The following is a 13,081-nucleotide window of genomic DNA, read 5'->3' as shown; positions in this document are numbered from 1 at the left end:
CACGACCCGTGGAGATGCGCCATCCGTGACCAGAAGAACAACACCCTCACGAACAGACAGACAAAGGCGCAAGGCATGGTAGTTGCGAAGGGGATCCGAGGCCCGGCCCTTGGTCCTCTCCGGCCAACCCCGTTGAACAAAACCGATCACCTGACGCAGGACCGGGTCCCGCGCAGTAGCCGACGCGACCTGCGAACCTGTAAGTGGAAAACCCTTAACCGCATGACGTTCTTCCTCATCAATGTGGAAACAGAGTAGTTCATCTCGATCGAAAACCGGGTCGGGGCCAATCGGCAAACGCGACAATGCGTCAGCGTTGGTGTGCTGGGCTATGGGGTGATAGTGAATCTCATAGTGAAAACGAGACAAGTATAAGGCCCAACGTTGCAGGTGGTGAGCTGCCTTATCCGGAAGCGACGCTGAGGGGCTGAACAGAGAGACCAGCGGCTTGTGGTCGGTGATGAGGTGAAACTTAGAACCACACAAAAAAACGCTGAGCTTTTTTAGAGCATAAATGATAGTGAGCGCCTCCTTTTCGATTTGAGAGTAACGCCGTTGGGCGTCGTTGAGGGTCTTGGAAGCATAGGCGATAAGTCGTTCTGACCCATCCTCATACCGATGGGCGAGAACAGCCCCTAGGCCATACTGTGACGCGACAGTCACCAGAACCAAGTGCTGACCCGGACAGAATGTGGCAAGACAAGGCGCCGACTGCAAATGCGCCTTCAGGTGGACAAAAGCCTGCTCACACTCGTCGGACCAACAGAAAGGAACGTTTTTGCATAACAGCTGATGCAGAGGATGAGCCACCGCCGCCGCAGATGGAATGAATTTGTGATAATAAGCAATCTTGCCTAGAAACGCCTGAAGTTCTTTGACCGTAGACGGCCGGGGTAGAGCGGTAAAGGCAGCAATGTGCTGACGTAGAGGACGTATACCCTCACGGGACAAGTGGAAACCAAGATACACAATGGAGGGTTGGAAGAACTGTGACTTGTACAGATTGATCTTCAACCCAGCCGAATGCAGAACCCGAAACAGTGAACGCAAATTGCGAAGGAGCTCCTCAGTGGAGGCCCCCGTGACAACAATGTCATCCAGGTAGTTGATGCAGCCGGAACAGAAGCCGTGAGCTGTTCCAAAAACCGCTGAAAAATGGCCGGCGCGCTAGCGACGCCAAATGGTAACCACTGGTACTGATATAACCCACAAGGAGTGTTGATGACGAGAAATTCCTTGGAAGACGCATCCAACGGCAACTGATGGTACGCCTCCGATAAGTCAAGTTTGGAAAAGAACTGGCCCCCAGCGAACTTGGTAAATGACTCCTCAGGACGGGGAAGAGGATAAGTGTCAATGAGGCTCTGAGCGTTGACAGTGGCTTTAAAATCACCTCACAATCGCAGACTCCCGTTTGGTTTAGAAACCACCACGATTGGCGATGCCCATTCACTGGAGGTAACAGGAAGAAGAATCCCTGAAGCTGTTAACCTGTCTATCTCAGCCTTGACAGGCGCACACAACACCATTGGAATAGGGCGTGCCCGGAAAAGCTTAGGGCGAGCTGTAGGTTTAAGAGTAATGTGGGCTTCAAAATCCTTGGCACGACCCAGACCAGCAGAGAACACGGACGAGAATTCAGAACACAATCCATCCAGCTGTTGATACGGAATATCCTCAGATATGAGGTGCACATCATCAGTGGAGAACCCGAACAACTGGAAAGCATCATAACCGAACAGGTTTTCAGTGCCCACATGATCCACCACATAAAACGTGAGGGGCCTAACAACAGACTTGTAGGCAGTGGAAGCATCAAACTGGCTAACGATAGGAATTGTCTGCTTATTACAAGTTCACAGATTTCGCGCAACTGGAGACAAGAGAGGGGAGCCCAACTCCAAATACGTGCGAGAATTAATGAGAGTTACTGCAGAGCCAGTGTCCACTTGCATGCGAATGTCTTTATCCAGAACACGAACAGTAACAAACAACTTATTTGTTTGAGAAAGCACACAGTTAACATCCATGTCCGATGCCTCGTCCTCGTCGACAGGAACTTTAGGGGACTGACACACAGAAGCAATGTGGCCTTTTTTCTTACATGAATTACACGTGGCCCAAAGTTTTGGACACGCGGCCCTGTCATGCTGTACAAAACAACGGGGACAAGAAGGAAGTGCGGAATGAACCTGCTTCTGTGGTTGCTGTTTTCGCTGTGAGTGTGGCGGCCCAACGCGACATTGTTGACACGAGTGAACCACCGCCACATCGTCGTTCCCCTGCGAAACAGGCAAATTGTCCGTGTCAAAAGTGGTCTGTACAGCACCTACATCACACCATGCGTCTATTTGCGCACCAGCAGCGTGAGACACTTTAAAAGATTGAGCGATGCTTAGAACTTCCGACAACGACGGGTTTGGCAGTTTTAAGGCACGTTGCCGAACTTCTTTATCAGGAGCAAGCCGTAGAATAGCGTCCCTAACCATTGAATCAGCATAAGACTCATGATGAGTGTCCGTGACAAACTGAAATTTCCTACTCAGACCGTGTAGTTCTGCCGCCCAAGCCCGGTAAGATTGATGGGGCTGCTTACAACACCGGTAGAACGCCACGCGGGCGGCAACGACATGGGTGTTTTTTTGGTAATAGTTAGACAATAAGTCACACATTTCTTGGAAGGACAGAGAGGCAGGTTCCCGCAGAGGGGCTAACTGAGATAGCAGCTGATAGATCCGTGGGGAAATCCAAGATAGAAATAACGACTTACACATAGGAGCGTCGACAACGCCGAAAGCCAAGAAGTGTTGCCGCAAACGCTTCTCATAATCCTCCCACTCTTCAGCGGCCTCGTCGTAAGGAGGGAACAGAGGCGGAGAAGAGGAAGACAGACGATGAGTAAGCGACGTCGACGACGCCTGAATAGCAGCTGTCAGCTGTGTTTGTTGTTCAATGAGCGCTTGCAGAAGCTGTTCCATATCTGCCCCGACACGAACACACAAGTCCACAACACAGGAAAAAAATTATCCGACCTTGTCGCCAAAAAGTGTTATAACCTTTAAGCACTAATAAATTGTGTGGATATACAAACGTAGAAACAATAGCGAGTTACATGCTACCAACTCCGTATCTGTCACTCAACTGCCGTGCCGTGACATGCGGCCGGCGCCGTTCATAGCTAGGTGGCGCTCCCGCGCTCAGCCGAGCTGCGGAGCGTCTCTATCGCCGTGTTCGCGTACTGACGTAGCGGCACTTTTAAATCTCGTGGCACTGTCACAACAACAATAATGTAAAAAAGTAGAGGAATGCTGATGACTAAGAGCAATAACACAGCGAGCATGAACAGCTATGACTACATTAAGAATAAAATATGGCTGGTAGTTTGTTTATTGCTGTTGTCCGAAGTTCTGCAGTAGAAGTTACATAACCTGATGAAATCAATGAATGAATGAATGAATGAAAAATGAATAAATAACATTGAAACTGATGTACATCTTTACATTTCCCGGAAAATTGACTGAATAATATTTTGGATATAAAGCCACAGAAACTCCAGTCTCTCCACTATTTTGTCTTATATCACAGTTGAATGCAATCCATGTGAATTCAAAAATTAGTAGTTACATTTGTTAATGTCTCACATGCATTTTCAAATGTGGGTTGACATTTATTTTCCTCTTGGCTGATGCCAGAACAAGAAAATACGCATGCAAACTTACAATTAGTTTCAATGAAACTAACCTTATCATCAAACACCTTTCTTGTGCTTCCTCCACTATACGAAGCTGCATACATTGTTTGCACTACATCCTCACTGGACAATTCAGAGAGGAATAATGATAACCATGAGGGATTGTGCAAATGATCCACAAAATTGTCAATGTTGGATAAAAATCTCTCTGGATCATGGTCAAACAAAAGATTCAGATTTATTCGCTGCTTACGAAACAGTTCAAATGCAGAACTGTAGTTAGCAGCATTCAAGTACCGAGCTGCAACATCTAACACTAATGTTCGTGGTGTAACTGTCTCCAAATTTCCACGTGGCATCTGCAGAACAACACGAGTATCAACAGCCACCACAATTCGTGAACCTCTTTCCACACGTCTGCCACCCTTTTCATGCTGAGCACGCAATAAACAGTCAAAATTTTCCAGCTTAACGCAACACAGTGTATGTTGTGATGTAACCATTAGAAGAAATTTTGGTAACACAAACACAGATGTGATACCACTAGAGACAAGTGCTGGATCACGATCTGCTGAAAAAGAAAAGTTCCATTTAAAATGTAAATAAATTTAAACTTTTACAAGCTGATACATAATTTACAACTGCACTCTTGAATATATCAGGAATAAAGGGACTCTTTTCTCCATAAATTGAAGATCCTATTAGTCCAATAAATACATATCCTCATCATGAGATTATGAAATTTATCCATTTTTATCCTCCCCTTTTTGTCAGTTGCAGCAACCTAAAAAATCTTCTGGTATGTACTTCAGACAGGATTTGGGATTCTCTCTCTATGAATTCTATGAGAGAAGTCAGAAAATATCAGCAGTACAGAAAATGTTTATTGTTTACGTGGCAAAGTTTAGTATATGTTGAAAAATTTAACTGTCACTGGAGTAGTCGTAAGGTGATACACGCAGATGATCTCCAAAACAGCAAAAGAAAGAATTATGCACATAAATCACTACACTCCTTTAAGTCACACTAAAGTTAGCTAAATCCAATTGTTTTTGTCACAAAGTACACCAAAAGAGAGCTCTACTGAGGCTGCAAATAACCTGTCTTCTAGAGCTCTACTGAGAAAGGAACAAAGTGATAGGAAGAATTAGCACAGAGATACTTTGGTAAGGAAGAAGAGAGCAAAATACTGAGTACAGGAGAAGCTAAACAATGAACATCAAAACAAAATCTTAAAATTGTCAAGATGTTAACACTTAGTCTGTGAGACATGGCAGTCACACTGTCCTTCGTATGTTGCTACTAATAATACGCTTAAATATTATGTTAGTGCAGTGTCCCTCCCCCCTCATGAGAAAAGTATGCTCTTCACAAACTAAACTCGTATTCAGTCCCACCACCAAGGAAGAAATATCAGTTCAGTTCCTATATGAAGAATCAGAGAACATGTAATGCATACTGATTAGTAGCAAGTCCACCCAGAACTGTATGTGATGAAATTTCAAAACTATTTCACCATTCACCACCCTTCTTTTTGTAACTCAAAATATAAAATGAGTCTGAGTTCTGACAGCTTCCAGTAGTGCTGTCCTTCAATTCAAAACGTTTTTCCCTTGTGTTACCAGGCAACACCCAAACCTACTAAAAATGTGAAAATAGAAGGTATCTGCATGCAGCCAAACATTATTCGAATGACGGCAAAATAACCTGAATCAATCTTACCCAAACCACATTTTTTCAGTTAGCACACTGTAGGTAGCAAACACCTATCATAAAATGATAGCATTCATATATTTGGTGATTAATAAAACACAGTTTCACAATAACTTTGAGTTTTATTTTGGAATAAATTGTGCTTTCTTCCTCCATCACTCTCACTTCCATAAAACTAAAATGAGTTACCACCCCCCTCCTCCTTCACCATCACCACTACACCCTCCCTCTAGCTCATAACCTGGGTACACAGCTGTCTAACATAACACACAGATCTTAACAATGTATGTGAATCACTCACCTTCGCTAGTCACATACAAATTACCACGGTTCGCGAGTCCCAGAGCGCATTCCGTGTCACCAACAGTGCACGTCAGCATCACAATGCAGGGCTCTGGCATTGCTCTCCCAAACTGTTCCGTTCTATTCTCAGATGGTAGATATTTTAACATTTTCCCATCAGACAGTTGAATTAATGCAGCTGAACTTGTACATAATTTATTAAGGGATACAATACTTCCAGGTATATTCAATGTTTTCCTGCAACATTCAGAAGACACATCCAAACTTGGACAAAATTTCTATGGGTCTTTTGACATGAAAATAGATTATAAAGAATGGAATCTACCCCAGTTACACAAATTATGAAGTTATGTACCTCTTACGACACAGTTTATAATACCTCGTTAAATGAAAAGAGGACTACATCACTGTTATCCCTCAGATAGACAAAGAACTAGAAATTTATAGTAAGTGGAGGATCAAGAAACCAATAATTTACATTAGTGTTATACCCTACTCTCCATTTCGGTCCAAAAATATTGTCTTAAAACAAAGAATGTGGTAACAGTAATCAAATACACACTGGTTTCAAGATATTAGGGAAAAAGTGCAAAAAGGAGATAATTTGGGAAAACTTGATGTAATGAACAAAAAACTTATTAACAGTTGCTTGCTGCTGCAATATTGTGACATTCTTGCAATCACTCTATGAGGCTGGACTTATACTTAATGTTTAATCAGTTTAAAATGTGAGCTCTATCTAAAGTTACTGCATCCACAATACATATAAAGAAGTAATGGTAACAACTCACTGAATAATAAAACATTTTGAGTTGTCAGAAGGCTCACAAACAAGACCGAAAACTTTGGTAGCTTTCAGACAAATCCTTGTGTGAAGAAAGAAGGGAGATTAGTGTTTAATGTCCAATCATCAACAATGTCATTTTAGATGGAGCACAAGCTTGGATTAAGAATATGGGCATTTGCCTCAAGTGATTTGGGGAAAATTATGGAAAACTCAAATCCAGACGGCCAAAAGGGGATTTGAACCATTGTCCTCCTGAATACGAGTCCATTGTGCTAACCACTGTTCCCCTCACTTGGCCCTTTTTTGAACTAGGGTACACGTACAAATAGTGAATTTTTTTTCCCCCAATAAGTAACCCTGTCATCATCCTGAAGGTTCACTTAAAACATTGCAATGGTTTACGAATTATGATCTTATATGGGGTGGTATGCCCTTGCCTTCCTCTGCTCTTTGAACTGACTTACCTAGCATGTTATGAGACCTACAGTTTAACGTGGATTCTTAACAATGGAGCAAATTTGCATTTCTCACATTAACAAATCACCGCCAGAGATGAAAGAAGCAGTAAGTGGCAGAAAAATATTTTTGTACTAACTGGGTTCAAACATGATACCAGTGAATCTGTAGTCTGGCACTGACTCGCTGAATTTGTTCCTTTCCATACGTTTTTAAACAGCAATTAATAAATATGGTAATAGTCAAAATTCAATAGGGGAGCGGGAGAACCCAAAAACAAAAATACAGAAACCCGTGCAATCCAGTCTGCACGTCATATGTATATGGCAGACAGCTGTATAAAAGGGTAGTTTATGTTGTAAGAGTGAAAGACAACAGATGTCATAGCCAACCTACTCCAATTCTATCCAGTTATCATTTACCAGCGATACTAGGATGGACAGCCATTACTAGATTAGAAGCAGACCACAAGCATAATGTGCTTAAATGTGCACGATTCTGTTGTTCTCAGAATCTGGCAACAAGATGACATTGTAGATTTGGTATTTAGAATGTTCTGTTTAGGATGTTCAACAGATATGACAAGTTGCAACAATCAATATTCAGAAGAACAGAACCACAACCGAATTCCAGCTACAGTCTGGTCCAGTCAATCTGCGGCATTACCTAACATTTACTGGTGAGTAGCGAGTCTCCCAAACAGCATCCCATACAAACAAGCCTGTTTACCTGTGTTTACTCATGCTTTAGGTACCTGGGCAATACACGGTTCTGTTTAAAAAGAATAGCTCAATGAAGTCATAGGGTCAAGCCACGCACATTTGCTTTCATGTCCTGCTGTTAATTTGCTGTAATTAATAACCTGTAGCTGTGATCCCGCAGTCAAATACTCTATGCACTGACTAGAACTGCATGTTAATAGGCCCTGTCACAAGATAACGTATGGCAGCAGCTGTTCACTACCCAGAATCAATCACCAACACAGTCGAATACCACTCGTTACCACAGGCACGTCTGCTTCCTTCCTGAACTCATGTAAAAGTGTCCAGAATCTCTCCCTTGAGCTCTTCACTCAGAAAGTACTAGTCTTCACTTGGCTCTCACAATGTTCCACTACTGTCTGCTTTTCCGCTGCCTGAAGGCCGTCCCCACCAAAAATACATTGTTCTTACATTCTAAAAACATGATTTGCATCAACATGATGATTTTCCTATCTTAAACTAATATATTACAATAATATTTAAATAAAAAAAATGTTATAAATACGAGTTGTGTTCAGAAAGTAAGATGACATATTTTTATGAAAAAACATTTATTTATTCATCAATATTCATGTTGGCCCCTTCAAAGTAATTCCCCTCAGGTACAATCCACTTGTGCCAATGCTTCTTCCAATCCTCGAAGCATTTCTCATAAGCACTTTTTAGTACAGCCTTGAGCACTTCCAGCGATGCAGTTTTCATTTCCTCAAATCTTCGTCCTTTCATGGGGCTCTTCAGTTTTGGGAACAGGAAAATAGTCACAGGGGGCCAAATCCAGTGAATATGGTGGATGAGGCATGATTGTCGTGTTGTTTTTGGCCAAAAAATCTCTCACACGCAACAATGACTGAGCAGGTGCATTGTCGTGATGCAAAAGCCATGAATTGTTTTTCCATAATTTCGGACATTTTTTGTGTATTGCTTCTCACAAATGGCAATAATATCAAGGTAATAATCCTTATTGACTGTACAACCTCGAGGTAAGAATTCATGATGCACTATGCCACAGTTGTTCTTGTGGTCTTCAGTCCTGAGACTGGTTTGATGCAGCTCTCCATGCTACTCTATCCTGTGCAAGCTGCTTCATCTCCCAGTACCTACTGCAGCCTACATCATTCTGAATCTGCTTAATGTATTCATCTCTTGGTCTCCCTCTACGATTTTTACCCTCCACACTGCCCTCCAATACTAAACTGGTGATCCCTTAATGCCTCAGAAAATGTCCTAACAACCAATCCCTTCTTCTTGTCAAGTTGTGCCACAAACTCCTCTTCTCACCAATTCTATTCAATACCTCCTCATTAGTTATGTGATCTACCCATCTAATCTTCTGCATTCTTCTGTAGCACCACATTTCGAAAGCTTCTATTCTCTTCTTGTCTAAACTATTTATCGTCCATGTTTCACTTCCAAACATGGCTACACTCCATACAAATACTTTCAGAAACGACTTTCTGACGCTTAAATCAATACTCGATATTAACAAATTTCTCTTCTTCAGAAACGCTTTCCTTGCCATTGCCAGTCTACATTTTACATCCTCTCTACTTCGACCATCATCAGTTATTTTTCTCCCCAAATAGCAAAACTCCTTTACTACTTGTAAGTGTCGCATTTCCTAATCTAATTCCCTCAGCATCACCCGACTTAATTTGACAACATTCCATTATCCTCGTTTTGCTTTTGTTGATGTTCAACTTATATCCTCCTTTCAAGACACTGTCCATTCCATTCAACTGCTCTTCCAAATCCTTTGCTGTCTCTGACAGTATTACAATGTCATCAGCGAACCTCAAAGTTTTTATTTCTTCTCCATGGATTTTAATACCTACTCCGAACTTTTAGAAGAATAGAAGAAAATAGTGAGCAAAACTTTGACATTTCATCGAACTTGGCGAGCTTTTCTCGGTCTAGGCTCTCCAGAATGCTTCCATTGGGATGGTTGGGCTTTGGTGTCGACATCATAACCATACACCCATGTTTTCTCACCAGTTATGACCCTTTTGAGCAAATCAGGATCATCACTGACGTCATTCAAGAGCTCCTGAGTGATGCTCATGTGACGGTTCTTAAGATCAAAATTGAAAAGTTTAGGAGCAAACTTCCCTGACACATGTCTCATGTTCAAACCATCTTAAAAAAATGCATGACAAGAGCTGACCGTTATGCCAACATCCTCAACAACTTCTCTTACAGTAATTTGATGATTTTCCAAAACAATTTTCTTCGCAGCTTCGATGTTATCAGCTGTAGTTGAGCTGGAGTGTCCAGAGCAAGGTTCGTCAGGGACACCTTCTTGGCCATCTAGGAAGAGCTTGTACCACTTGTAAACATTTTTTTGTACTAGAGCAGACTCAATTATTTTTTTCAGGAGACTGAAACTTGCCATTGATGAGTATTTTGGTGCATGATTATTGCACAAAAACAATGAAAAATGCAGGGTGGGGAAGGAGGATTTCCACCACATAGCTTTTACCACACACACAGCACAGGTGTATACGCATCAATATTAATGATGCAGTTTAACACTGTATCAAAAACAAAGATTGTACATGTAAAATTATTTCAAGAAAAAATTCTCACCTGGTTACAATACTTCCATCAGCCAACAAACTGATATTGATGAGCACTGACGTACGTCCCACAGAGACAGTACTTAAAAGAACTTCATCGGTAAGCCAAAGCCAATGATGCATATTCAGACAGTGTTTTATGCCTGGATTTTCACATTCCCATAACAACTGCCCCATACTGATGAGTACATGTTCATTTTTAACTTCTTCTCTCCCGAATATAGCTAGGTCACCATTACACATTATCACACAAAGCTTGTGTAATGTGCTTGAAGAAAATATTACAGTGCTAATAGCAGCTGGCAATGTGAGTGTTTCTCCACACATTGGAGGAGGTATCACTGAATTCCGAAATGATGTTAACAACAATTTTTCTGTAAAAAGAAGATATACTTACAGCTTTTTAGTACAACCACAATCAAACAACAGTGGCAAATGCAAGTATTTGGTAGTTACCTCCATCAATAACAGCAACATCTGCATCACTGCCATATATGGAACTATAATCTGCCCCCCAGGAAAAATCATACCGCATATATCTCGATCCCTGAAATACATGTAGACGTAAACTGATTTCGATATCCCACTGGACTTTCAAGTTTAGTTCATTGTCATCAAACAATAAGTTTTGTTTGAGATACCAATGATAATTGTTGCTTGTCCAGAGCTGCAGAAATGACTGACTGGAATTTTTTTTCTTACATAATACGGCCAGCACGTCTGAATCACAATTCCACGATAGCCAAGGTATATACACTTCCTGTGGGGCAAATGGCAACGAAAATTCACCATGTCGTAGACCATTTTTTTCGAAAAATATTACCTGATGTTTATTAGGTAGTGTTTGTGTGGATGCTATCAAATTCCCCGAAGGTCTCCATGCAAGACTCATTTCCAGACCAGGTACGTACTCACTTGTGTATTGCAAAACACCTTCACGGTTAAAAATTTTTATTCGGCGAAAGTTGTTACGGTGCAACAAGCTAACGCAATAAAGACTGCCATCGCCTCGCCAACTCACTCTGGGAAATCCATCATCACCTTCCGACGGAACAATAGGTTTCTCTTCTGCTCTAGCTGCTGCCTTCCCTTCTGAACCATGAAATTGTGTTTCTTTCTTCCCCCAGCCGACTGTTATGAACTGCTTTTCGCCGAAACTATCATCGTGAAAATCCACTTCATTAACAGGATCGAATGATCCAGTCATCGTAATAATGCTTTCTTTCCCGGTGACAAGAACTATCATTTCTTCGTCGGGACTCCACTGAACTGCAGATACCCCACTGTCGACACTTCCGACGCATTCCACTTCCTTGGAGTAACTTTCTACTGTTAATATGTCACCGCTGGTTAGCACCAAGCAAACTTCTTCGCTGACAGAATTTACGTTCATACCTATGATATCGTAACATGTTGTCAAATGACCGAGTTCTTCCAAACTGAGAAAACATTCTATCTCACCGCTCTTAGCAGACAATTTATACACTGTCTTTTCACTATATCCTAAGATGTCACCTGTAGCTACATCTACAGTAAACTGTGAAAACGTGTTACTTTCTGGAGTATTTAATGCAATATGACGGGAAACTGAAAGATTCCTCATTTTACGATAGTAAACTAACAGAACTCAATCACAACCATGCCACAATGTTGACAGACGGCCAGACGCTTTCAACTTTCAAAGATTACCAAGCAAAGAAAGTACACTCGACATTAAAAATTTAAGGAAAACATAGCGGAAAATCTTTGTAGGTTCGTTCAAGCACAGTCTAGTATATGTTAGACTGTGGTTCAAGCGCCTGCCAGAGAGCTAATTTCAAGCGCAAGAAACAAGCATAGAAATCCGTGCTTCGTGTTTGCTTTGCTTAAGCAGTTCTTGTCCCATTTCTGGCTGGATCAACAGCTGATATGCATAGCAGCAGCAACAGCTGTATACCACCTGGGGATCTTTTGGAGGATTGTGTACTGTAATGTTTGTCCAGTCGATAGCACCAGCTGCACCAGATATCCTGTTCCTCTGGAAATTGGTCACAATTCGTGCACTTTCCTCAGCAGACAGTCTCTTTATAACGTCGACTCCTAAACCACTAAAAAAGTAAAGGCCAATTAACACTGGCCATCACGTCCCGTCAAAACATTCCACAATATCGGTACATTTCAAATGGCGACATGCGAAAGCCCAATTCACTCTGGTCGTCACATCACGTCACGTCCTGCCCCGTCAAAACATTCTGAATTGCATTTATTGTTAACTAGCTCTCTGAATTATCTGTAAAAAAAAATACAATCATTAATGGGCAATATTTATGTAGTTTCACTAGCTAACCCCAGTACAAATAAGGAACTCGAACTATTGAAAGACAAATAAACATGTAAATGAAACGTATATATCTTGAAGGTTAAGTTATTGAGGAAGGCATGACGACTGCGCAAAAACTTGCACTGAATGTTATGGCAGTTCGTAACGGTGTTCCTTTTAGTAATTCTGGGTGCAGTTTGTCGTAATAAATGAAAAAAACTGATGATAAGATTTTCCAAAATATGAAATGCAGATTCCTCTTCCTCAAACTTCTTGTATAGCGTGTGAAATTCCCCTTCTCTGCCAAGTAATGAAATTTTTTCAGGTCCACGCATTTTCCTTGTGTTGTTTTGCACTTCTGTCTCCCTTCTCTAACACACAAGCTTCCCCTGAAAGCTGAAAACCACTTATGTCCAATAAATGTCATTTTCGTACAAATGTGGACTCCTGCATCCACGTATATAAGCTGCCGCACTTCGCGTGTAAAAAGACCTGAAA

General features: G+C 41.6%; 1 protein-coding gene across 2 annotated transcripts in view; it reads right to left on the bottom strand.

The window, feature by feature from the left end:
* LOC126198596 (elongator complex protein 1) overlaps nucleotides 1–11,945 on the bottom strand; it is a 149,015-nt gene extending 137,070 nt beyond the window's left edge. Inside the window, exons 1-4 of one of the 2 annotated variants that reach the window (XM_049935046.1) lie at nucleotides 10,741–11,945; nucleotides 10,295–10,658; nucleotides 5,706–5,944; nucleotides 3,742–4,262 (exon numbers count right to left, since the gene is read on the bottom strand). In XM_049935046.1, the coding sequence (XP_049791003.1) occupies nucleotides 3,742–4,262; nucleotides 5,706–5,944; nucleotides 10,295–10,658; nucleotides 10,741–11,887 (2,271 nt within the window). In that variant the 5' untranslated portion in view covers nucleotides 11,888–11,945. The remainder of the gene's footprint in view (nucleotides 1–3,741; nucleotides 4,263–5,705; nucleotides 5,945–10,294; nucleotides 10,659–10,740) is intronic. The other variant, XM_049935047.1, reaches the window with a different exon arrangement.
* Nucleotides 11,946–13,081: the final 1,136 nt, after the last annotated feature.

Source organism: Schistocerca nitens, chromosome 8 (genome assembly GCF_023898315.1).
Source record: "Schistocerca nitens isolate TAMUIC-IGC-003100 chromosome 8, iqSchNite1.1, whole genome shotgun sequence".
Lineage (NCBI taxonomy): Eukaryota > Metazoa > Arthropoda > Insecta > Orthoptera > Acrididae > Schistocerca > Schistocerca nitens.
Note: the sequence above shows the minus strand (reverse complement) of the source record. Positions and strands in the feature narration are given on the sequence as shown.